The 26,256-nt window shown below is 39.6% G+C and overlaps 1 protein-coding gene across 7 annotated transcripts in view; it reads left to right on the top strand.

Moving 5' to 3' along the window:
• The window catches only part of COL6A6 (collagen type VI alpha 6 chain), a 141,048-nt gene that overhangs the window by 95,732 nt on the left and 19,060 nt on the right, over positions 1-26,256 (top strand). For 6 of the 7 annotated variants that reach the window (XM_026496999.4, XM_044383398.3, XM_044383402.3 and 3 more), the window contains 6 exons: positions 8,367-8,429; positions 9,537-9,572; positions 9,684-9,720; positions 11,576-11,587; positions 14,688-15,181; positions 25,474-25,570. In XM_026496999.4, coding sequence (XP_026352784.2) covers positions 8,367-8,429; positions 9,537-9,572; positions 9,684-9,720; positions 11,576-11,587; positions 14,688-15,181; positions 25,474-25,570 — 739 coding nt within the window. The remainder of the gene's footprint in view (positions 1-8,366; positions 8,430-9,536; positions 9,573-9,683; positions 9,721-11,575; positions 11,588-14,687; positions 15,182-25,473; positions 25,571-26,256) is intronic. The other variant, XM_044383403.3, reaches the window with a different exon arrangement.

Here is a 26,256-nt window from a genome sequence, read left to right as displayed (position 1 = left end):
TATGTTATGTTAGTAACCATACAGTACATCCTTAGTTTTTAATGTAAATTTCCATGATTCATTAGTTGCATATAACACCCAGTGCACCATGCAATACGTGCCCTCCTTACTACCCGTCACCGGTCTGTCCCATTCCCCCACCCCCCACCCCTCTGAAGCCCTCAGTTAGTTTCCCAGAGTCCATAGTCTCTCATGGTTCATTCCCCCTTCTGTTTACCCTCCCCCCTTCGTTCTTCCCTTCCTTCCCCACCGATCTCCTTATTTCTTATGTTCCACAAATGAGTGAAACCATATGATAATTGTCTTCTTGACTCTGGAAATAAGATTTTGTTTTAGGAATCCTTGTGGTCAAAAACAGTTCTGCACTGGCAAAATATGGTTAGTTTAATCCCATTTTCCTGGCAGATTTAGTGCAGCCTAATGCCCACTGACATCTTGCTCTTCACCGTTAAGGTTTTGTTACACTACTTGTAATAAGGTATATCCTAAAAGGTCCTCTTCCCTTTTAGCTTAAGAGAGTATGTCTTAATTTTTATGAGAAAATTTCCATTTATTATGTAACTGCATACGTCCTTGTTATTCCATAGAAGGACTCGGACATTTCCTAAAGCTTTGGCTCACTCGTAACGAACACAAGTGTCCAGTTAGCTCACAGGCATCAGTGAATTTGGGTTCCGGTGGGTTAAGAATGGATTTCTGCGTTTGTTGACTCTTTATATTTACACTGTGTACAAATGACATGGCCGCTCTGTGAGAGAGACATTCTTCTGATAATTGCCTCTCAAAAATGTGTTTCTTTTCTTCAGCACAGCACCGATTGGGTAAACCGATCTTAACACCATGTTAATTAGCAGGAAAAGAAAAAGTGATATAACTTGGTACTTGGGGTGGTTTTCCAGTTTTGTCATTATAGTTAATTTTATTCTGATCCAATTTTTTATTAAGTATAACAAGAACTTTATGTACAGAGATTTTTTTTTTCTAGCTCATTGTTAAATTGCCTGTTCTTCTAAGGGATCCTGTAGCAGCTTCTTTGCTGTCCTGTGTGTTCATTCTCTTTTGTACCTTGACCATTTCTACCTCTGTGACTCTCTTTCCAGGGTTTTTAAAATTTTATTGAAATAGAGCTGATATACAATATTAGTTTCAGGTGTCCAACAAGTGATTCAACAGTTATATAGATTACAAAATGCTCACCACGATGTGTAGTCACCATCTGTCACCGTATAATGTTATTCTAATATTGACTATATTCCCTATGCTGTTCTTCTCATCTCTGTGGCTTATTTATTTTATAACTGAAAGTGTGTACCTCTTAATCCCCTTCACCCATTTCACCCATTCCTCCACCCACCACCCCTCTGGCAACAACCAGTTTGTCCTCTGTATTTATGAGTCTATTTCTATTTTTGTTGTTTTTCTGTTTTTCTTGTGGTTCTTTCTTTGTTTATTCATTTGTGCTGTTTTTTTTAGATTCCACATATAAATGAAATCATATGGTATTTGTCTTTCTCTGGCATATTTCACTTAGCATAATACCTTCTAGGTCCATCCATGTTGTCACAAGTGGCAAATTTTTATTCTTTTTTATGGTTGATATTCCATTGAGTGTGTGTATCCGTTCTTTATCCATTCATCTATTGCTTCCATAGTTCAGGTATGGTAAATAAGACTGCAGTAAACGTAGGGGTGCAGATCTCTTTTCAAATTACTGTTTTTATTTTCTTTGGGTAGACACCCAGAAGTGGAATTACTGGGTTATATTGTGTTTCTATTTTTAATTTTTTGAGGAACTTCCATACTGCTTTCCATACCGGCCGCAACAATTTGCATTTCTACCAGCAGTGCACCAGAGTTCCCTTTTCTCCACATCCTTGACCCTTGTTATTTCTTATCTTCTCGATACCAGCCATTCTGACTGGTGAGGTGATATCTCACTGTGGTTTTGATTTGCATTTCCCTGATGATTAGTGATGTTAAGCACCTTTTCATCTGTAAAACCATCTGTACGTCTTTGCAGAAATGTCTGTTCAAGTCCTCTGTCCATTTTTTGATCAGATTTTTTATGTGTATATGTGTGTGTTGAGTTGTTTGAGTTCCTTATATATTAACCCCTTATTGGATATACCATTTGCAAATATCTTCTTTCATTCAGTAGGTTGCCTTTTCATCATTGTTACTGGTTTCCTTCATTGCACAAAAGCTTTTTAGTTTGATAATAGTCCCAATTATTTATTTTTTGCTTTTGTTTCCCTTGCCTGAGGAGACAGATCCAGAAGATTAGTACCTATGTTTTCTTTTAGGAGTTTTATGATTTCAAGTTTTACATTTAGGTCCTTAATCCATTTGAGTTTGTGTGTGGTATAAGACGTTGGCCCAGTTTCATTCTTTGAATGTAGCTGTCCAGTTTTCCCAGCACCATTTGTTGAAGAGACTGTCTTTTCCCCATTGTATGTACCTACCTCTTTGGTCATAGATTAATTGACCATACAAGTGTAGGTTTATTTCTGGGTTTTCCATTCTGTTCCATTGAGTTATGTGTCTATTTTTGTGCCAGTACCGTATTGTTTTGATTACTACAGCTTTGTAGTATGTCTTGAAATCTGACATTGTGATACTTCCAACTTTGTTTTTCTTTCTCAAAATTGCTTTGACTACTCAGGGTCTTTTATGGTTCCATACAGATCTTAGGATTACTTGTTCTAGTTCTGCAACAAATACCACTGGTATTTTGATAGGGATTGCACTGAAATGTGTAGGTTGCTTTGGGTAGCATGGACATCTTAACATTCTAATTCTTCCAGCCCATGAGCATAGAATATATTTCTACTTGCTTGTGTCATCTTCAGTTTCATTTATCAGTGTCCTATAGTGTTCATAGTATAGGTCTTTCACCTCCTTGGTTAAATGTCTTCCTGGACATTTTATTCTTTTTGATGCATTTGTAAATGGGATTGTTTTCTTAATTTCTCTTCTGGCTACCTTGTTATTAATGTATAGAAAAGCAAGAAATTTCTTATATTAATTTTGTATCCTGTGACTTTACTGAATTCCTTTATTCTAATAGTTTTCTGATGGAGTTATTAGGGTTTTCTATGTATAATATCATGTCCATCTGCAAATAGTGACAGTTTTACTTCTTCCTTACCAATTTGGGTGTCTTTTGTTCCTGGTCTGATTGCTGCAGCTCAGATTTCCAAGACTATATTGAATAAAGATGGTGGGAGTGGACATCCTTGTATTGTTCCTGATCTTAGAGGAAATGCTTTTGGGTTTTTATCATTGAATATGGTGCTAGCTGTGGATTTTTTATATATGGCTTTTCTTATGTTGAGGTATATTCCCTCGAAACTCATTTTGTTGGGAGTTTTTGTCATGAATGGATGCTGAATTTTGTCATATGATGTTATTCATTTGTCATTTAATGTGTTGGCGTCATGTTATTAGCAGGTATTGAGCTAGTCTTCTCCCCTGGAGTAAATCCCACTTGACTGTGCTGGAGGAGTATTGTTGCGTTAGATTTGCTAATATTTTGTTGAGAATGTTTGCATCTATATTCATCAGGGATATTATTAGCCTGTAATTTTCTTTGTAGTGGTTTTTTTTTTTTTTTTTCCAGTTTTGGTATTAAGGTAATGCTGCCCTCATAGAATGAATTTGGAAGTTTTCCTTCCTCTTCTGTTTTTTGGAGTAGTTTTAGAGGAGTGGGTATTAATCCTTCTTTAAACATTTGGTAGAATTCACCTGTGAAGCCATCTGGTCCTGGCTATTTGTTTGTTAGGAGTTTTTCAATTTCATTACTGGTCATTGGTCTGTTTAGATTTTCTTTTTTGATTCAGTCTTGGAAACAGTGTTTCTAGGAATTTATCCATTTCTTCTAGGTTGTCCAATTTGTTGGTATATAGTCTTTCGGAGTAGTCTCTTATTCTTTCTACCTCTGTAGTGTAAATTGTACTTTCTCTCATATTTCTAATTTGAGTCTTTTTTTTCTTGATGAGTCTGGCTAAAGGTTTATCAATATTGTTTACCTTTTCACAGAACCAGCTCCTAGTTTCATTAATGTTTCCTATAGTTTTTTTAGCCTGTATTTCATTTATTTCTGCTCTGCTCTTTATAATTTACTTCCTTCTAACTTTGGACTTGCTTTGTTCTCTTTTTTTCTTATTCCTTTGGGTGTAAGTTAGATTATTTATTTGAGATTTTTCTCTTTTTTTGAGGTAGGCCTGTATTGTTATAAATTTCCCCCTTAGAACTGCTTTTACTTCATCCCCCAAGATTTTGAACCATTGTGTTTCCATGTTCATTTGTCTCCAGGTATTTTTTGATTTCCTCTTTGATTTCTTCATTGACCCATTGGTTGTTTAATAGCATGTTGTTTAGCCTCCATGTATTTGTGGTTTTTTCCAATTTTCTTGTGACTGATTTCTAGTTTCATCCCATTGTGGTTGGGAAAGATGCTTGATATAATTTCAGTCTTAAATTTATTGATACTTGTTTTATAGCCTAATGTAATCGATCCTGGAGAATGTTCATAGCCCTGCAGTTCATAGCATCAGGGGTAGGGTTTCCATGGTTACTGCGTCTCCATCTCTCCTGCCATTCTCTTTGTGGTCCCTTTGTCCTTTGTTGCACAGAAGCTGTTCAGTCAGCCCTCAGTTCTTTTTTAGGAGGAATTGCTCTCTAGGTGGGTATAGATTTGGTGTGTCCTTGGGAGGAAGTAAGTTCAGGGTCTAACTATGACACCATCTTGGATACCTCTTGCCTATGTAGACATCATAAATTGGGTTTTAGGGGTACAAAATAAAGAAACTGCTTTCTCCCTCCATCCTGCTTCTCCTAAAACGACTGCATCTCAGCTATAATTCTTTTCCTCATGCATGTTTTTGGATGACTGTCCTTTAACATTATGATTTTTTTTTAAATGATATAATTAGAAAGATAATTGGAAAAGACTTTTAAATTAATCCACATGTCATCTGCATTGAAATATCTCTGGATCCTTTCCTTTGGCTTGTTAATGAAGTAGTTTACTCTTGAACATTGGAAGCATGCTAACAAGTTCAGCTGTTTGTTGGGTTCTTGTCCCTCAATGCCACATTAATCATTTTTATAAAACAATGAACCAGTGAGAAGCATGTGAACTTTTTCTTTTGGCCTTTGATTACTTAAATTTCTTTTTTTCCCACAATTTATCACTGTTTGTGACTTATTATTTCACCTGCCAAGCTGCTTTTCCCCTATGTAAATATTTCCGAATTTGAAGTTGAAGTTTAGACACTGAAAACTTCCAGGTTTTCCTTCTGAAAGAGCTGAAATTTCTGTTGGTGGAAGTTTCTGTTGATAAAGTTGTGCCTTCAATTTTGAGTGCCTCTTCAGTTTTCTTGGAATGATTACATTTTTAGTTTTCTAAATTTTCGCCTTGTTTTTTCTCCCAACTGAAGGATTTTTTTTTAATTTGTCATGATTTTTAACCTTATTTTGTGAATATATATGTGTGTATGTATATTTTTTTTTTTCAGTTTAACACATGCACATACTTTAAAGCAGGATATCTTCATCTCCGCACGATTAACATTTTGGGCCGGACAGTCCTTCATTGTGGGGCTGTCCTGTGCATTAGAGGATGTTTCGTAGCTTCCCTGCTCTCTACCCACTAGACGTCTGTGGCACTGCCCTTCTCCACTCTTCCCCATATGACAGCAAAAATGTCTCCAGACATTGTCAAATTTCCCTTGGTGGGGGGGGGACAAAATTCTCCCTAGTTGAGAACCACTGATTTAAAGACTCAAATAATTTCACAAGGTTTCATACGAGAGAGGGAGAGAGAGGTGGGGGGGGGGGGAGAGAGAGAGAGAGAGAGAGAGGAGAAAAAAAAGGCAGTCCTTCTGCTCCTATCTCTTCTCTATTTTTTAAGTCGTCTTTTTGCTCTACTTTTCTGGGAGATTTTTTGGACTATTTCACAATGCTCCTCTCATGATTTAATTTTAAAGAGCTTGTTTTTGTTCTCCAAATATTTTTTATACTATCTTGTTTCATGGTTGAAACATCTTCTCTTAGCTTTTTGAGAATATAAGTTAGTATTTCTACAGTCTTCTTTGTCCAACATAGTCTTTTTCCTGTAGTTTGTTTTTGTTTTTTGTTTTTTTTTCCGTGTGGATCTCTATTTCCAGCATGTCTGGAGAATGGGTTATCTCTTCCTATTTAAGAATTAAAAACAAAAAGGCTAATTGGAAGCCCCAAAGACATTGCTAGAGTTGGTCAACTGTAAGTTTTACTGAAGAGTGAGATCTGGCTGAGTTCTTTACTTAGCAGACCTCTGATAGCCGTATCTTTAGGTCTTCCTTCTTTGGTCAGATTCCCCTGAGAAGATTGTTTCAATTTCCTGCCTGAAGATGAAGGTCTGGCTGTAGTTTTCATGAAACCACATGAAAAAGGAAACCTGAGGGGTCTCATGTCTATTTCATATATCTTCATTGGATCACCCTGTTTTCAGGAGGGTTACCATGGGCCCTCAACTCTGCCTGGAGTTCCCTGGTACAGATATCTCAGCTTTACCTCTGTCTGTTGTTGGGATGGAAAAAGGATTATTCACCCAATTGCAGAGAATGGAGAGGAGATTGGAGGATTCCTAAAATGATTTTCAACCAGTCCTCCTTATTAAGCCCCTCCCCTTCACCTCCACTTTTGGAGGTACCCGGTGCTGCCAATTCTTGATCCTTTTGGGAATGGATTCTTGGCTTTCCCTGCTACTGGCTTAGGATACAGCTTTTTCAGATCTGCTAAGTCATTTAATACATATACATCTGCTTTCTAGCCTCTGGAGGTTTGTGGCTATTATATTCTTTCTCAGTCTCACCTTTTTTTTTTTTTTTTTTTTTTTGGCCCTTTAAAAAAATCTACTTAGGGATGTCTGGGTGGTTCAGATGGTTAAGCGTCTGCCTTTGGCTCAGGTCATGATCCCAGGGTCCTGGGATCGAGTTCTGCATCAGGCTCCCTGCTCAACAGGAAGCCTGCTTCTCCCTCTCCGCCCCCGCTCGTACTCTTTCTCTCAAATAAATAAAATCTTTTAAAATTTAAAAAAAATAAAATTCTACTTACTATCATTTTAATGAAACATGGAGAAGGGAGCCAAGTCAGTGCATATGTTCAGTTTGCCATTTTTTTTCCTGGAAGATTAATCTATATCTCCTAAAGAAAATACGATCAGTGAGGTTTTTTTTCCCTGCTCAACCCAGCACACTGTAGAATACCCAAAGATTCCCTGCCTCGTAGATAATACTTGTACAAATTAAGTTGATTTTAGACAACTTCATTTTTTCATTCCTGTAAAGGTTATAAATCCCATGGCATTTTGAATGAACTAAGGAATATTGCCCTAATTTTTAAATTAAATTTTAGCCTTCTTTATAATAAATTATATTGGTAAATGCACACGGAAGAATTCTTGGCATATAGTAAGTAGTCAGCAGTTGTTTTTATTACTGCTATTATTCCTCATTTCACTACAAATATCTCCAGCCAACTTTTAAGTGTTTTCTTCTTATTGTTTTGGGTTTCTTATATTTAAATTTTTGCTTTTCTGGGTTTTTTGTTCATTTATTTGTTGTCATCTACTGTCTCATTCAGATAAAAATTTCTCCTTTGATCCAACAATTCCAGTTCTAGCAATCTTCCCTAAGGAAATAATCAGAATTGCAACATATAATTTTTCTTGGTGTTACTTATTACAACAGCAGCAAACCTAAATGCCAACAATAAGGGAATGATGAAAGAAATTATGGTACATCTGTGTAATGGAATATTATGCAGCCATTAAAAATGATTTTGCCCCCCCCAAATTTAGTAACATGAAAACTTCAAGAGATTATATTTAGTTTAAAAGATAACAGGAAAAAGTATAAAATTATATTTTAAAAGAATATAAGTGTATATAAACATATAAAAATACTAAAAGAATAAAGTAAAATACTAGAAGAAACGACACCAAATGTTAACAAGGATTATTTGGAAGCAAAAGGATTGCTAAAGATTTTTTTCCTTTTGTGTGCTTTTTGGAAATCTGTCAATGTTCTAAAATAAAAGTGTTATTACCTTTGACATTTAAAACACACCCACAAACATTAGGGATGCCTGGGTGGTTCACTTCATTAAGCACCTGCCTTCGGCTCAGGTCATGATCCCAGAGTCCTGGAATCAAGTCCCGCATCAGGTTGCTCAGCACGAGTATTCTTCTCCCTCTTCTGCTCTCCCCGCTTGTGCGTATTATCTGTCAAATAAATAAATCTTAAAAAAAAATAAAATACAACACACCCATAAACACTATACATATATGTATAAATATAATTTTAAATAAATTCTGCTTTGAGATATCCACTGGGCCTCCAGGAGAGATGGGATCCCCTGGGGAGCCAGGACCTCCTGGACGCAAGGTAAGTTGAAAATTCATAAATCACACCAGATCCTTTTCTAAGTAAAAAGTGCATGGAATCTTCATTGTCCAAATGTTCATGCTTTCTGTCTTTGCACTTGGAAACTATTTTCGCTATTTTTTCGCATTTATGTGCTTAGAGATAGGAGGGGGAAAGGCTGATTAAATATTAGTTGCCATTTCTCGTGAGGTAAGGGGAATTTGAGGGAGGAAATGAAAAGTATTGGACTAAAATATGATTTCTCAATTATTGGTGGATTTTATTTGCCCGAACCTTGTCCTCTATCTTATATTCAATAAGTGGTTAGTGAACGAAGGGAAGTGAGAGGAAATTAATAAACAGGGAATAAATGATCAAAGTTGTATTCACATGGAACTTGTTTTCTTCGGGAGTTTGGGTGGGGCTTCACTGCATTTTTCTTTGGGTGTCTCTCTTTGAGAATAGTCAGACTCTTCCTGTTCCAAAGATGGAACTGAACATGTGAAATTAAAACCAATTCCACTTTGTTCTTTCTATTCCCAATCCAGACAGATCTCTCTCTCTCTATATATATATATATATGTATATTCATTCATTTTTGGAAGACTGTTACAGGGATTACCTTTCCAGATGTACAGTTTGAGTCTGGTCCCTTTGTCATCCAACCAATGACGGAAACAGAAGAAGTTTCAGTTCAGTTGCTGTTCAATGGCCAAGGCCAAGTATGGGGTTGAGGAACTCTGAATGTTCCTTAAGGATGGGCAGTTACAATAGATGGTTCGGCCTTATCTATATCTAAGCCATAAGCCTGCTCCAAAGCTCTCCATGCCAATGTTAAGTATTCAGCTCCGTCCTTGGGTTCTGAGTGACCCTTGTTGTCCACACATAGGGCTGGAGGAAGGTGGCCTTTGGAGGTTTGTGTTCATCAAGCTTGCTGCTTACAGTTTATTTCCCCTAGAATGTTACTCTTAACTCAGTGATGAGGGTCCTCCTACGTGTATTCTTTTTTCTCCTCTAACTTAATAAGAATAAAAACTTTAGAAAGCTTCACTTTCTGAGGTTAATGCACATTCTGGCTACTGATGAGTGTGTGCAGAGCAATGAGACCACATTTCTTTTGTTTCCTAGGGTGTGAAAGGAGCCAGAGGATTGGCTTCATTTTCTGTATGTATCTCCTGACTCCAACAGAATACTCTGTACTCCATTAAATTTATTTTTAGACTTGAAGACCTGGCAGTCGGTCGGTTAATTCTTTGTTTTATTTTTGAACTGCAGATGTGTGAGCTCATTCAGTATGTACGGGACCACAGCCGTAAGTATCCTGCTTAAGTTGATCACCCAAGTTGTCAAAGCATTCATAGAAGAAGAGCAGTGAATTCTGCACTCAGAATTGAGACAATTTACCGGCCAATCTCTTAACATTAGAGATGCCACTGCATGTATTTTGAGTCAACATAGACTGGTGACTATTAACTCCTTATCTGACGGCCCTCATGTCTATTGAAAGCTGTTCCGAGTGCTAATTAATGATATATCTAGTGCTTTCAACCTAGGGAAAATTGACGTATGAGGTCAGAACTCTTCTGATGGTGAAATCAATCAGTGGAGAGTCACACTGAACTTTTAAAACTTATTAACACCTGACAGTAACACAGGATTGAATTCACCTGGTGTGAAAGCTAGCTGTGATAATAAGCTGTCCTGATGGGTGGGAGCACTTTGGTTTATTGTTTATTACTTCTTTTCTGGAAAGGTATGCTTGATTACTTTTCATTAGAATGATTGATTTGCTTGTAAAATTACTCATGTTTGCCTGTATATTTTTTCTCCTTCCAAATTTTTAAAGCAAAAAGGCATTCCGATTTGGCAAACACTCTTTTGAATTTGCTTGAAGACTCCTATAGCAGCATCTTCTATCAAAATATATGTTAGCACCATTAAAGGAATTCCACACACAAGATGAGGAAAGAATTGACTAGTTAGTGTTTATTTACAAATGGGTAATGACCTCCCAAATAAACACCATGAATGAAAAATTCCTTCAAAGTATTTTGGAGCCCATTTCTGTAGAGAGCCTTGGTCTCAAAGACACACAGTTTTTAAAGCTTTGAATGCAGTGTGGACCTCAACTGTACCTTTTTGTACCATAATGGAACCACCCATGATGAAAATAAAATATATATGTGAAGTCATGAAGACTGGTTGCTTTGGGCTGTCTTAACACAGTTCACTTTTTGACATTAGAGCCATGGGAACTATGACTCAAAGGTAGACCGAAGTGTGATGAGGCCCAATCTTTTATAATTTGAGAGGCTCAGTACAAAATTACAAATCCAAAAATAGGTACAAAATTATTTCAAAAGAAAGTATTGTTCAGAACAAGAAAGGAAATCACAACCAACAACTTGTTTTGCATATTGTAAAAGCACATGATCATGTGAACATGTGGCTAGGTCCCTTCTCAGGGTCTTGCACTGGGTAAGTGAAAAGGTGAGAAGTCGAAAGCAATGGAACTTTCTGTCGTGATGGAGGTGTTCTACCACACTGTTCAATGTAGTAGCCACTAGCCACCTGTGACTTTGAGTACTCGAAAGGTGTTAGTGCTACTGTGAAGCTAAAATTAATACACTTAATTTTAATTAAAATTTAAATAGTCACATGTGGCTAGTGACTTCCATATTGGACAGTGCAGATCTAAAGCTTATTTATGCTTCGTCTACTTCAGAGTAAATCCACCTGTAATGTTTACACCCACAAATACATATCTGTACAGATCGATGTATGTGCATATGTATAAAATCGGTATCTATAGATCTCAACATGGAAAAGAATTAGGATAAAGAAAGGTTAGGACCTTTTAACCTTTCCAAATTCAGTGCACCTCTCTGCAGTGTAATGCTCCGTCCCAGGCAGAGGTCCTTTCCCTCTGACAGTTGGCTGCAGGCTACCGATTTATGGCTCTATGTTGTCCCACTCCTCCCATCCCATCTTGTTTTTGCCAAGATGCTGGGATCCGTCTGCATTTTCTCCAGACCTTTCTGTTGCCTCGAAATTTGAGTCGACAAAAAGCACACAGGGCAGAGCTTCTCCTGCCATGATTTCCCTACACAGTACAGAACTCCGTTCTACCAAATAATAACCCAATCTCCTTTGTTCTTCTCCCCCAGCTGGCGGACATGGTGAGTAATCTTTATTTACAGCAAGTTATAATCAAGCTCCAAAATGTCATACATCTGGAAAGATGAGTTAAAACAGTGTGTTGCCTGCCAAACGGTATAAATTTTATCTGAGCTGTCTTTGCTGCCTCATACTGGTAGCACAGACCTGCCTCCAATAAATCACTCAGCGTTAGCTGAGCCTCACAGCTGTTTCTCCACCAAGTAGTTTGATTTTTTTAATATTTTAATGACTAACATTACCATGTATGTTACCATTAGGTTTTTTTGTAATAATATGTCTCTTTCCCTTCATTTTCTCTATTGTCTCTGTAGTCTAGTGGTTAAGAATTTCAGCGTTTAACAGCAATTACCCTCTTACACCTTTGTATCCTATACCTTTTGTCTAAACCCATCAATCCGTGCCCTCTGGATGCATCCTCACTCAACAAATGTTTATTGGAAGTATATTATGTGCTAGGCACTGGGGACACAGGGCTGAATAGGATGGACATAATTCTTGTGTTCAGAAGCTTCCATTCTAGCCGAGGAGCCGGATGCTAAACACGTCAAAGAAATACGGAATCCTATAGTTGCTGTGAACGAGATAAAGAACAGGGCGCTCTGTCAGAATAATGTTGGGGGAGGGGAGAGTGGCTTTAGGATGGAGGGTTCCTCTTTGAGGCAGTGACATTGGAGTTTGGACTGAAGGGAAAAAAAGAAGCCAGCTTTACAAGAGCCAGGAGAAAGAACAGCAAGTGCAAAGACCATGATGCAAGACCGACCTAGGCAATTCCTAAGAACTGACCGCAGTCCAGTGAGGGAGGGGGAGATTGGCATGTGAAAAAATGGAGCAAGCAGAAGCCAGGTCAAGTTGAACTTTTTAGATTCAAACAGGGAGGGTGGATTGTATTCAAATTGGAATGAGAGGATATTAAAGAGCTTATTCAAAGTATTGAAGGAAGAACATAAGCTGAGGAATGATTTTTGAGCGCTTATTTGGGCTACTCTGGGAGAGCAGATTGTAGGGGAGGGTAAGTTTAAAGGCCAGAGGAGTAGTCAGGAGGGTGTTGTGGTATTCCAGACAAATGTGGTGGCGGCCTGGAGAGGGCTGCCATTGCTGGGCCGTGGGTCCATGTCAGTGGCTTCTCCTTCTCTGTCCTTGTCATCACCTGCTCTGTGCCAAGCAGCAGCCATCAGTGTACAGTGTATGGCCACAGAGCCCTGTTAGGTCTCCGTGTGGTCATCTGTGCCTTGAGGAGGGCCTCCTAGGTACCACCGCAAGCCAGCCCAGCGTTCTTCAGAATCTTCTGGTTCCTGGCAGCTTGCTAGATTTCAGACCATGTGTTTTGCAAGTCGAATTACCTTTTAGGTAATTTTTTTCCTGAAAACTAGAATTTTTTCATATTTTAGCCAGGGCTGTGAATCTTTTTTCCCTTTATCTCTAAATTGCACCTGTTGTGTTGTTCCCATATGCAAATCACAGCCCAAACAAAAAGCTGGCAGAACCACTTTCATGTTTAGTCATACTTCCGTTCTTTATTGTAAAGTTGACATGACCTCAATTTTTTTTTAACATCTGCTCAGCCTTCTAGGTTAGACTCAGAGGCCAATAAATTATGTTCTGTCTCCACTGAGATGCGGTTTGGTTGAGGGTTAAATGTTTATTCTTACTGGTCCTTTAGCCTATTAGGTCACAGAGCCCAGGACCAGAAGGAGATAATCATCTAGCACCAAGATGGGGGCGAAGCTCCGCTGGTCACAGCAGTGGACTCGCTCCTTGACCAGCCCAGGCCAGCCCCCGCAAATCTGAGTTTCTGAGTTCTCAAAGAGCCTGTAGCCCGCAAGCTGCTTTTATTATCTCTGTATCTGACTTGCTGGCATCTGAATGAGAGGAGGCACCCCTCCAAGAGAAGTGCATCATTGAGATTTCCTTTTACCAACCTACATCTCGATACCAGGCATCGCCCCATCATACAAGTTTTGTTCGTCCTGTGCCTGCTGCACAAGAACCGTCCTTTGCTGCTGCTTCATTCAGTCATCATTTCTTAGAACTCTCCTAAATGGCAGGAACTAATAATCTGGCAGATCGGGAGAGATGCAGTCCCCGTCTTCATGCTTCACAGAGATGAAAACATTAATCAGTTAATCAGACAAATATAAAGTGCCAACAGTGATAAATGCAGGGTACCAGGATTAGAGCGAATGAACTGGGAGCAATACATAAATCTGAAATTAACATTTAACATTCAAGTTTAATAATTCACTTTCTCTACGTAATAGGTATATTTATTGGTTAAACCTGCCTTTTCAACTGTTAGATAAAAATATATCCCTGAAAGTTTTCCTCATTCTTTTAAGTGATACGGTGCTCACGATGAAAATTCTGTAAGAGTAATTGTAATAGTAACGGCTGACCTTAGCGGAGCCCCCGTCATGCGCCGGGCACTGTTGTCCGAAGTGCTTGCCTGTGTTGGTTCCTGGACTCCTCAGTCCAGGGTGATGCAGTGGCTGAGCTCAGGACCGGCAGTTTACAGATGAGCAAAATGAGGCCCAGAGAAGATAAGGGGCTGGGACAAGGTCACGTGGCTAGTGCACAGCCGACTCTCCACATCTGAGGGGCTCTTCTGTATACTGCACGTCCATCCTCTTCCAATCTCTCTGAAATCAGTCACAGAGCTTTTGGAGCCATTCCTTTCTCAACTCCCATTACATTTCCTTATTAAGTAGAAACATGTATGTTTTAGTTTAGTTAACTGTATAAAGTTCCAGCAATAAACCTAATACCAGTGATCCAATTTCTGTAAGTAAAAGGGCATATCCATGCACTTCTGATTACTTAGAAGGAATTTGGTCATTAACTTACAAATTGCATAAAAACTCAAATTGAATGATACTTTCTCTTGGGCTTTATTTAAAAGAGCAAATTCAATTTTAAAAATAGCATTTTCATTCCAGATTTCAACATTTAATATTTCAACTGCTCATTTTAGCATTTAATGCTTATTTAATGTTTAAGTATTTGCATATTTATCATTTAAAATTACCTTGCCCTCTATGTATCTTTTCAAAAAAATTTTTTTAAGTAAGCATGCTACATTGGGAGCATGTTCTTGCCTTCCAGGAGAACCAGAATGCCCGGTGCATCCCACCGAATTGGTGTTTGCCTTGGACCAGTCTCGAGATGTCACCAAGCAGGAATTCGAGCGCATGAAGGAGCTGATGTCTTCCCTGGTGAGGGGCGTCCGGGTCCGGGAGACCAGCTGCCCGGTGGGCGCGCGCATCGCCATCCTCACCTATACCTCTCACGCCCGGCACCTCGTCCGCTTCTCAGACGCCTACCGGAAGCCGCAGCTCCTCAGGGAGATCGAAGCTATTCCTTACGAGCGGTCCTCGGACAGCAGGGAGATCGGCAAAGTGATGAGGTTCATCTCCAGGAACGTCTTCAAGCGAACGCTTCCAGGCGCGCACACGAGAAGAATCGCCACCTTCTTCAGCAGCGGTCAGTCTGCCGATGCCCAGACCATTGCCGCGGCCACTATGGAATTCAGTGCCCTTGACATCATTCCGGTCGTGATCGCGTTCAGCAACGTGCCCTCCGTCAAGCGTGCGTTTGCGGTAAGATGGTTACGACTTGCACGTGACTTTTCTTTTTTGGGGGGGGCCTACATTCAGAAGCCTCTGTAAGAAAGCATTGAACTACACTATTTATTTCTATGTACCAGGAATACGCTAAGCCCTTTGTATGCATTATCCTGTTTAATTCTCACAAGTAGCATGTAAGGGAGATTTATAATTATTATTCACATTTTATCAGTGAGGAAACAACCTGGAGAGGTTGAATCTGTATGCCTGGGTTCACATGGCTAAGAAGTGGCCACGTCAGGACACGAACCCAGGTTGGCTATTCTAGTGCTTCTCCAAGGAACTCTCTGAGTTGCCTCTGGGTGTAGCAGGAAGGCCAGTAGACGTTCATTGATGTCATTTATGTGGCCAGTAGCAATAGTTGCTATACAATGAAAACCAGTTGACTGATTTCATAACTTCACCAAACATATGACTATCCAAACTTTATAAAGGAAAAGCCATCCTAGTTATTATAGCTTCTTTGGTTGGGGAGCTATATAAATAAACCACCTGGGATCAAGAAGACCTTTTTTGAGGTAAACTGACATATAACACTGTATTAACTTCAGGTGTGCAACATGATTAAATATTTGTAAATATTGTGAAAAGATCACCACAGTAAGCCTAGTTAACATTACCACCACACCTAGTTATAAAAGTGTTTTATTGTGATGGGAACTTTTTTTACTGAGTTTTTTACTTTAATTCCAATATAGTTAATATACAGTATTATGTTAGTTTCAGGTGTACAAGATAGTGATTCAACAATTCTGTACATTACTCGGTGCTCATTGTGATAGGTGTATTCTTTTTTTTCCCTTGAAAATAATGAACTGTTTTATTTTTCATTTTTTTATTAACATATAATGTATTATTTGTTTCAGGGGTATGGGTCTGTGATTCATCAATCTTACACGATTCATAGCGCTCACCATAGCACATACCCTCCCAATGTCCATCACCCAGTTACCCCATCCCTCCCACCCCCCTCCACTCCAGAAACCCTCAGTTTTTTTCCTGAGATTAAGAGTCTCTTACGGTTTGTCTCCCTCTCTGGTTTCATCTTGTTTCATTTTTTCCTCTTTTCCCCTATGATCCTCTGCCTTGTTTCTCAAATTCCACGTATCAGTGAGATCATATGATAATTGTCTTTCTCAGGTTGACTTATTTCCCTTAGCATAATGCCCTCTGGTTCCATCCACATCACTGCAAATGGCAAGATTTCAAATTTTTGATGGCTGCATAATATTCCGCTGTATATGTATACACCACATCTTCTTTATCCATTTATCTGAATTCTTTTTTAAAAAATTTATTTATTTTGAGAGAGAGAGTGAGCTAGAGTGCAGGGAGGGGCAGAAGGAGAGGGAGAGAAAGAATCTGGAACAGACTCCATGCTGAGTTTGGAGCCTGGGGCAGGGCTTGATCTCCCAACCCTGAGATCCTGACCTGAGCAGAAATCAAGACTGAATGCTTAACCGATAAGCCACCCAGGCACCCTACGATAGGTGTATTCTTAATTCCCCTTCACTTATTTCCCCCATCCCCCCCACCTCCCTTCTGGTAACCACCAGTTTGTTCTCTATAGGTGGGAGTCTATTTTTTGAGGGGTACATATATCCCTTTGAATTAATGTTTTCATATTCTTTGGGTAAAGGTAAATACCCAGTAGTGTGATTACTGGATTGTAGGGTAGTTCCTTTTTTTGTTTCTTTTCTTTTTTCTTTTTTAAGTAGGCTCCATGCCCAGCACGGAGCCCAATGAGGGGCTTGAACTCACAACCCTGAGATCAAGACCTGAGCTGAGATTAAGAGTCAGATGTTTAACTGACTGAACCACCCAGATGCCCCAGGGTAGTTCTATTTTTAAGTTTTTGAGGAACCTCCATATTGTTTTCCCACAGTGGCTATACCAGTTCACATTCCCACCAACAGAGCATGAGAGTTCCTTTTTCTAAACATCCTTGCCAACACTTGTTATTTCTTGAGGTTTGGTTTTAGCCATTCTGACAGGTGTGAGGTGCTATCTCATTGTGGTTTTGATCTGCATTTCCCTGGTGATGAATGATGTTGAGCATCTTTTCATGTGTCTGTTGGCCATCTGGATGTCTTCTTTGAAGAGATGTCTGTTCATGTGTCTGCCCATTTTTAATTGGATTATTTGGGTTTTTGGGGTGTTGAGTTATATCCGTTTTTTATATATTTTGAATACTAACTAATTGGATATGTCATTTGCAGATATCTTCTCCCATTCAGTAGGCTGACTTTTGGTTTTGTTGATTGCTTCCTTCACTCTGCAGAAATTTCTTATTTTGATGTAGTCCCAATAGTTTAATTTTGCTTTTGTTTCCCTTGCCTCAGGAGATGTATCTAGAAAAAAGTTGCTACACCAGTGTCAGAGAACTTACTGTTTATGCTTTCTCCTAGGATTTTTATGGTTTCAGGTCTCATATTTAGGTCTCATATTTGATCCGTTTTGACTTCATTTTTGTGTATGGTGTAAGTGGTCCAGTTTCATTCTTTTACTTGTAGCTGTCCAGTTTTCCCAACACCATTTGTTGAAGAGACTGTCTTTTTCCCGAAGACTAATTGACCAAATAATCATGAGTTTGTTTCTGGGCTTTTCTATCCTGTTCCATTGATCTATGTCTCTATTTTGTGCCAGTACCATACTGTTTTAATTATCATAGCTTTTCAGTATAACTTGAAATCTGGAATTGTGATACCTCCAGGATTGTTTTGGCTATTTCGGGTCTTTTGTGGTTCCATACAAATTTTAAGATTATTTGTTCTGGTTCTGTGAAAAATGCTGTTGATGTTTTGATGGGGATTGCATTGAATTTGTAGATTGCTTTGGGTAGTATGGACATTTTAACAATATTTGTTCTTCCAATCCATGAGTATAGAATATCTTTCCATCTGGGTCATCTTCAGTTTCTTTCATTAATGTCTTACAGTTTTCAGGGTACAGGTCTTTCATCTCCTAGGTTAAGTTTATTCCTAGGTATTTTATTCTTTTTGGTGTGATTATAAATGGAATTGCTTTCTTAATTTCTCTGTTGCTTCATTATTGATGTATAGAAATACAACATATTTCAAATACATTGATTTTTGTATTTTTTTTAAAGATTTTATTTATTTATTTGACAGAGATAGGGACAGCCAGCGAGAGAGGGAACACAAGCAGGGGGAGTGGGAGAGGAAGAGCAGGCTCCCAGCAGAGGAGCCTGATGTGGGGCTCGATCCCATAACGCCGGGATCACGCCCTGAGCCGAAGGCAGGCGCTTAACCACTGTGCCACCCAGGCGCCCCTGATTTTTGTATTTTTGACCTTACTGAATTCATTTATCAGTTCTAGTAGTTTTTCATTGGAGTCTTTAGGGTTTTCTATATATAGTATGTCATCTGCAAATAGTTACAATTTTACTTTTTCCTTACCAATTTGGATGCCTTTTATAACTTATCTGATTGCTGTGGCTAGGACTTCTAGTACTATGTTGAATAAAAGTGTTGAGAGTGGACATCCTTGCTTTATTCCTGACCTTAGGGGGAAAGCTCTTAATTTTTCGGCATTGAGTATGATATTAGCTGTGGGTTTTTTATATATGATCTTTATTATGTTGGGATATAGTCTCTTTAAACCTACTTTGTTGAGGGTTTTTATTATGAATGGATGTTGTAGTTTGTCAAATGCTTTTTCCACATCTATTGACATCATCACATGGTTCTTATCCTTTTTCTTATTGACATCATGTATCACATTGATTGATTTGTGAATATTGAACCACTCTTGCATTCCAGGAGTAAATCCCACTTGATCACAGTGAATAATTTTTTTCGTGTATTGTTGGATTCAGTTTGCTAATATTTTATTAAGGATTTTTGCATCTATGTTCATTAGAGATATTGGCCGGCAGTTCTCTTTTTTTGTAGTGTCTTTATCTGGTTTTGGTATCAGCGTAATGCTGACCTCAGAGAATGAATTTAGAAGTTTTCCTTCCTCTATTTTTGGAGTAGTTTGAGAAGAATAGGTATTAATTCTTTAAATGTCTGGTGGAATTCACCTGTGAAGCCATCCATCCTGGAGTTTTGTTTGTCGAGAGGTTTTTTTTTTTTATTACTGATTCAATTTCATTACTGGTAATAGGTCTGTTCAAATTTTTTATTTCTTCCTGCTTCAGTTTTGGGAGGTTATATGTTCCTAGGAATTTGTCCATTTCTTCTAGGCTGTCCAATTTGTTGGCATATAATCTTTCGAAATAGTCTCTTATGGTCCTTTGTATTTCTGTGGTGTCAGTAGTTATTGCTCCTCTTTCACTTCTGATTTTGTTTATTTGAGTCCTCTCTGTTTTGATGAATCTGGCTTATCAATGTTTTTTGTCTTCAAAGAACCAGTTCCTGGTGTCATTGATCCGTTTTATTGTGTTTTTTAGTTTCTATTTCATCTATTTCTGCTCTAATCTTTATCATTTCCTTCCTTCTACTGGTTTTGGGTTTTGTTTTTCCTTTTCTAGCTCCTTTCGTTGTAATATTAGGTTGTTTGAGATTTTTCTTGCTTCTTGAGGTAGGCCTGTATTGCTATAAACATCCTTCCTAGAACTGCTTTTGCTGCCCAAAGATTGAATTATTGTGTTTTCATTTTCATTTGTCTCCATGTATTTTTCCATTTCCTCTTTGATTTCTTGGTTGACCCATTCATTGTTTAATAGAATGTTGTTTAACGTCCATGTATTTGTGCTCTTTCTAGATTATTTATCTTGCGATTGATTTCTAGTGTCATAGCGTTGTGATCACAAAAAAAGCACGGTATGACTTCAATCTTTTTTAATTTCTTGAGACTTGGTTTGTGGCCAAATATATGATCTGTTCTGAATCTGTTTGGAAGAATGTGTACTGTGCTGTTTTAGGATGGAATGTTCTGAATATTTCTGTTAAATCCATCTGGCCCAATGTGTCATTCAGAGCCACCTTTTCCTTGATTTTTTTCTGTTTGGATGATCTGTTCATTGATGTAAGTGGGGTGATAAAGTCTCTTAGTATTATTGCGTTATTATTGATTACTTTCTGTTTGTTATTAACTGCTTTAAGTATTTAGGTGCTCCCATGTTGGATGCATAAATATTTGTAATTTTTACATAATGCTTGTTGGTTTGTCTTATTGTATAATGTCCTTTGTCTTTTGTTACCATTTTTGTTTTAAAGTCTGTTTTGTCAGATACAAGTATTGTTACCCCAGCTTTCTTCTCACATCCATTTGCATGATAAACGTTTCTTCATCCTTTCACTTTCAATCTGCAGGTGCCTTTGGGGCCCTTTCCACCTCCATAATTTTCTAGGAAGGTGTCAAATAAGCACAACAGAGTTGAAATAGAGTATTCATCTATAAAGTATGGAAAGCAGTGCCTGTTTCCTGGAGCTGTTGTGTAGATGAAATGATGGGACACCATGCCTCCGTGCCTAGTACGTAGTAAATATTCAAGAATGATAGCTTTTCCTCTAATTGCTATTATTTATCTGCTTGATGATTAACTAAAATCGATTTAACAAAATTGACATCTAGGTTGTAAAGGAGCTGACGCTGCTATTAGTGTCATGGACAGGCTGATAGACCAGGCTCAGAAGGGAAAATGCACATCGATTAGAAAAGGCTGGGCCATGCCTTGCAAATGAAGCTGCTGTGGAACACAGCAGCTCAAAAGCTCTGCGAGTAGATATGGTGACACACAGACTCATAATTCCTTCTGTTTATTGAGAGCCCCGTTGTCCCTTTGCTTTGTTTAGTCACAAGACAAGAGACTATCCTAATGCAAACAATTGATAGTACTTGTGATATAAACTTAAACACAATTTCAACATCCACTCAAAGGTGTGTGCATAGCCTATAACTTGAGAAAACATACTTTGTTGGTTTGTTTTAAAATCTTTTGAGTATTAACAGTCTCAGAGTTCCTAGCCAAATCCGCAAGAGGCTCTTTGCTCCTTTCTTGAAAGACTTGATCTCAAAAGAGCACCAATGAAGATTCAGATTCTTGACAATGACCTTCCAAAATCTGAGCAACATTGGCTCCAAACACCTCTTGAGTAGAATTAGAGATGCAGACAGAAGTCAGAATTGGAGCCAAGGTTCGTTCATCCAGCAAATGCTTAGTGAGCACCTCATGTATACCAGGTGCTATCCTAGGCTGTGGAGACACAGAAGTGGAAAACCAAAAGACCCCCTCTCATGGAGCTGCCAGTAGAGGGTGGAACTAAGCAGGGCGTCTAGAAAGGTTCCGAATAGAGGCATGTATACAAGTTGAGAACCCAATACTGATACGTGGCATTACAGAAGGGAAAATATGTTATTACTTCTCCTTTTGCCCTCTTTTTCTTTCTTTTATCCATTCTGTTCGGTTGTGCTTCCCTACACTTGAATTGTGGTTTATTATGTCAAGAATAGAACTCAAAAATTTAGTGACAATGAGTTTTTATTTGTGGGCCATATTTTAAAACCCTAATTTGTTTCATAATTATCTTGGCTTTTCTAAATCTTGATTCGTCTGAGAGTTCAGCAGTCCAGTGTGAAATTTGGGCCCCATGCAGGCGCATGCCGCAGGGCTTGGAAGCAGATGTTCTGACAACTGGCACTGATTTCCCTTAGTACATGGACTTTGACCTCCCTCTTGGAAATTTCTCACGATGGTGTCAAGCCGAGTGGCTATTCATCCCTTCTGAAACGGAAGGCCATTTTTGACTGGAAATACCTCAGTCTCAGCTTTGCTTTGCCACCAGGTTTTCCCCTCTAAGTGTGTTTGGCAATTACCTCTTACTTCTGGTGAAATTTTACTTGCTGCCCATAAAGAATTCTAACTTAGAGTGGGTCTCCCTTTCTAATAGACTTAGATACCTCTTTTTTTAGCTAGCCTTTTTTTCCCTTTTACTCTGCTGTTTAACATTGCAAATGAGAGAAATATTAAGTATAATATTGACGTTACAGGTTATTCTTGTGTGGAGACAGAGATGAAATGGGTGGGGTAGGGAGTTTAATGGGAAACCTTGGCACTTTGACCACTCAGCCTTTTTATTTTTAAGAAGATTTCCTTTATTAATATAGAATTGTCTAAAGAAAGATGATTACACATATTATTAATTGTATAATTTCTTGAACACACCAATTTATAGAGCCCCATGATGGTTAGAAATGAAAGAAGAGGGTATCCTCCAGAACCGTTTGCTGAAAGCCTCCTATAGCCCATCTGTGGACTTAATAACAGCAAAAAGTGAGAACGGAGAAGAGTGAACCATGGTAGCCTTTTATTTTAAATCCTCAATCCTCATTTAGCCTAAGGAGTTCTCTGTAATAGGCTAACTATAGTTGGTCCAATGATGTGTAGCAGTGATCTCTAAAACCACATCTGCCAAACTCTATTGACTAGGAGATTACTTTGGTGGGAGGACAGGTGGGAGGACAGGGAGAGCACAGACCCCCTGTGAACCCTCCTAGTAAAGCAACACGCTAAACTCAGTAAGAGAAGGACGATGTTTTAAGTTGACACCAACATGTCGATACATGATTAAATGTGAAGCCTAAATTATCAACCAGCTCCACTGCCAGAAGCGTGGAAGTTGTCACAGTCTAGACATGCAGAAGACAGACTAGTTAACAAATGGCAACAGTCCCTGGATGACACCTGCAGAACACCGCTCTAAACTAAGTTAGACTCCCTGACACACAGCAGTGATCATAAAAGCAGCTAATGCAGCAGATGGGACGTAGGTCTTATTTGGAGAAAGCAAAATTTAAACTGAAGCCTCCCATATTCCACCCCTCTCTGGACTCACTTTCCTTATCTGTAAAGGAAAGAATTGGACTACATGGTTCCTGAGATTTCTCCTAGCTCAAACATTTTGTGATTTTTTTTTTCCCCTTGGATCCTGATAGTTGGCAGTAAGAAAGCACTTTGCTCCTACCAGATGGTCCGATCCGTGCTCTCTGGGTTTGGTTTCCTGGTCACTCATCACAATCCAGAGGCAGTGAGGGCATGATTCACTGGAAACACTGCTCAGACACCTATTAGAAGCCATTAACAATACAGACTAATTGTGCTGTTGTATTATTCAAGAGTCAAGACTGTTTTTTACACGTTACCAAGACCAGTTTAAGCTAGCTGAAGTGCACACATGCACGTACCCCAGGTAAACTGATTATGAAGATGCAGCTATAACCCAGGTGTCCTCTGGCTTAGAGTCCAGGTAAGCAGTTTCTGTTTTCACTCTGTGCTTACTTGGACACACGATTCAGCCTTTCTTCAAAGAATCCATTCGCAGGAAGAATCAGTGGGCAGTACAGATTTTACTGAAGGTAGTGAGTCACAAGAAGGGGCACCATTATGCAGGGGCTGTGTTCCACTGAAGAATGTCCCCATTTGTCACCACCACCCTGTCCCAGCAGCACTGCTCTGTCATCACAGCATCTTTTTTTCTCTCTTCTCTCCTACCACAACCTTCCCCCCCTCCTCTGTTTCTTTCTTCTCAGCCTTTCCCAGCCACTAACCATTCTTTTTTCTATATATTTTGCCTACAACTCATGCCAAAAGCTTCAGTTACCACATCTTTCCTCCAAGTCTCCCCCTCTAGCCCATCCAGCTCATGAAGGCAAACACAGTGGTCTTCTAGGGAGGAATTCCGGTGAGCACAGATTTCTCCCCATCTCTTCTACACAGAAGAAAAGATGGGCAGAAACAAAGACAAGCCTTAGCGAAAGCCCCCACCACCTTTCCTCCTTCCCATTTCCCTCATTTGCTTCCCATTGCTCCTCAGTTAGAACATGGCCAGCCTACAGCTGCTCTCCAGCCTCAAACTCCGTAGAGAGGTTACTAACAATGGGACTGAATTAGAAGGGGCTGGGAGTTGTTCAGAGGAGAGCTGCCTGGATGTGGATCTGGCTCTGCAAAGACAGCTTCCATACCTGGTTCATTTTTTTTTAATAATTTTTATTTTGTTATATTAGTCACCATATAGTATATCCCTAGTTTTTGATGTAATGTTCCATGATTCATTGTTTGCGTATAACACCCAGTGCACCATGCGATACGTGCCCTCCTTACTACCCATCACCGGTCTATCCCATTGCCCCACCCCCCTTCCCTCTGAAGCCCTCAGTTTGTTTCCCAAAGTCCACAGTCTCTCATGGTTCATTCCCCCTTCTGTTTACCCCCCCCTTCATTCTTCCCTTCCTTCTCCTACCGATCTTCCTATTTCTTATGTTCCATAAATGAGTGAAACCATATGATAATTGTCTTTCTGTGCTTGACTTATTTCACTTAGCATTATCTCCTCCAGTCCCGTCCACGTTGCTGCAAATGTTGGGTAATCGTTCTTTCTGATAGCTGAGTAATATTCCATTGTATATATGGACCACATCTTCTTAATGCAGTCATCTGTTGAAGGGCATCTCGGCTCCTTCCACGATTTAGCTATTGTGGACATTGCTGCTATGAACATTGGGGTGCATATGGCCCTTCTCTTCACTACATCTGTATCTTTGGGGTAAATACCCAGTAGTGCAATTGCTGGGTCATAGGGTAGCTCAATTTTTAACTTTTTAAGGGACCTCCACACTGTTTTCCAAAGTGGCTGTACCAACTTGCATTCCCACCAAGAGTGTAAGACGGATCCCCTTCCTCCACATCCTCTCCAACATTTGTTGGTTCATACCTGGTTCATAATGGGAACTCAAAGACAGTTGTAAAGTACAGTCTGATTTCACTTGGTTCTCTGGAACTTGGGGTGTGTGTGCGGGGGTGGGGAAGGGGGTGTCCTCTGACGCTCTTCCTTCAATGGCTTCCATGTCCATTGTCTTTTGATCAGTCCTCTCACCCTCCTTTGAGCTTCAGCATCCTCATCTGTAAAATGGGCACGTGCACATAAGAACAAACTCACTGGTTGCTGAGATAATGAATAGGAAAGTGCTTTGTGGTCTCTAATGACCCACACAGCACCCACCCTGTGCCAATAAGTGCCTTTTGATTATGGACCCTTTTAATGCCCACTGTATCCCTGTTAGGTAGTAGTGTGAATATCCCATTTTGTAGGTGAGGAGAGACAAAGGAACCTGATATACAGCTAAAGGGAACAGCAGAGCTTAACCCCGAGTAGGGCTCTTAGCCACCCTGATGCGTGCTAGGCTTCCCTATGACCTTCTTTAGCAGTGCTGCCCTCAGAAGATCTCAGTGCTCTGAACAATCCCGGGGGATTCCTGCAGCCCCACCCACTAAGCTGTTCTTTTTCTTCTGCTTCTTGCAGATTGATGACACTGGCACATTCCAAGTCATAATGGTTCCATCCGGGACCGACTACGCGCCAGCGTTAGAGAGACTCCAGCGGTGCACTTTCTGCTATGGTGAGACCCACAGAGAGAATATAATTTGATCAGGCCTGTTAAGCACACTGAGTCATTGTTGGCAGGACTGGCTGGACCTTGGCAGCAGGGGTACGAGTGGCCTTGGGAAGATTTCCCTGGGGCTCTGGGGTCACTTCCTCATACTGCATGGTCCACAGATGGAGGCCCCGCCAGCAGGGCTCCTCCCAGGTATCCTAGCAGGAGGATTGCATTCCAGGCCCTCCACGCTTCTGCAGCTTCCAGGAAACAGTAACAATTATTAGAAAAATTCAGCCCATCTCGTTGCCAAGGTTTTCATGCTGTAAAGTATATTTATGTGTCTTCTAAATCTCAAACGTTCACAACCCCCCCACCCCAAGAAATGCTTTATAGTACAAGTGGAAATTAGTAGACACCCATGCGTTTTTCATTGAAAGGGGGCATCAGAAAGTTTTGCCATGCTGGTTTGTCCGTGGCCGTGTTTTATACACAATTTATAGGGCTAGCTAGAGAAGCCGCTGTGGGTGAGTATGCTGGTAATTTGAGTGTTCCAGTAATTATGAAGACAGTGGAAGCCACTGCAGTCACCAGTGGGTGTGATTTCTAAGAGTTCTCAGACATTTCTTATGAGCCACGCACTGTTCTAATTGCTCTATGTAACATGGTGGTGGTGGTGAAGCTAGTGTGCTTATTCCGTTCCAAGCACT

Source organism: Ursus arctos, unplaced genomic scaffold (assembly GCF_023065955.2).
Source record: "Ursus arctos isolate Adak ecotype North America unplaced genomic scaffold, UrsArc2.0 scaffold_20, whole genome shotgun sequence".
Lineage (NCBI taxonomy): Eukaryota > Metazoa > Chordata > Mammalia > Carnivora > Ursidae > Ursus > Ursus arctos.
Note: the sequence above shows the minus strand (reverse complement) of the source record. Positions and strands in the feature narration are given on the sequence as shown.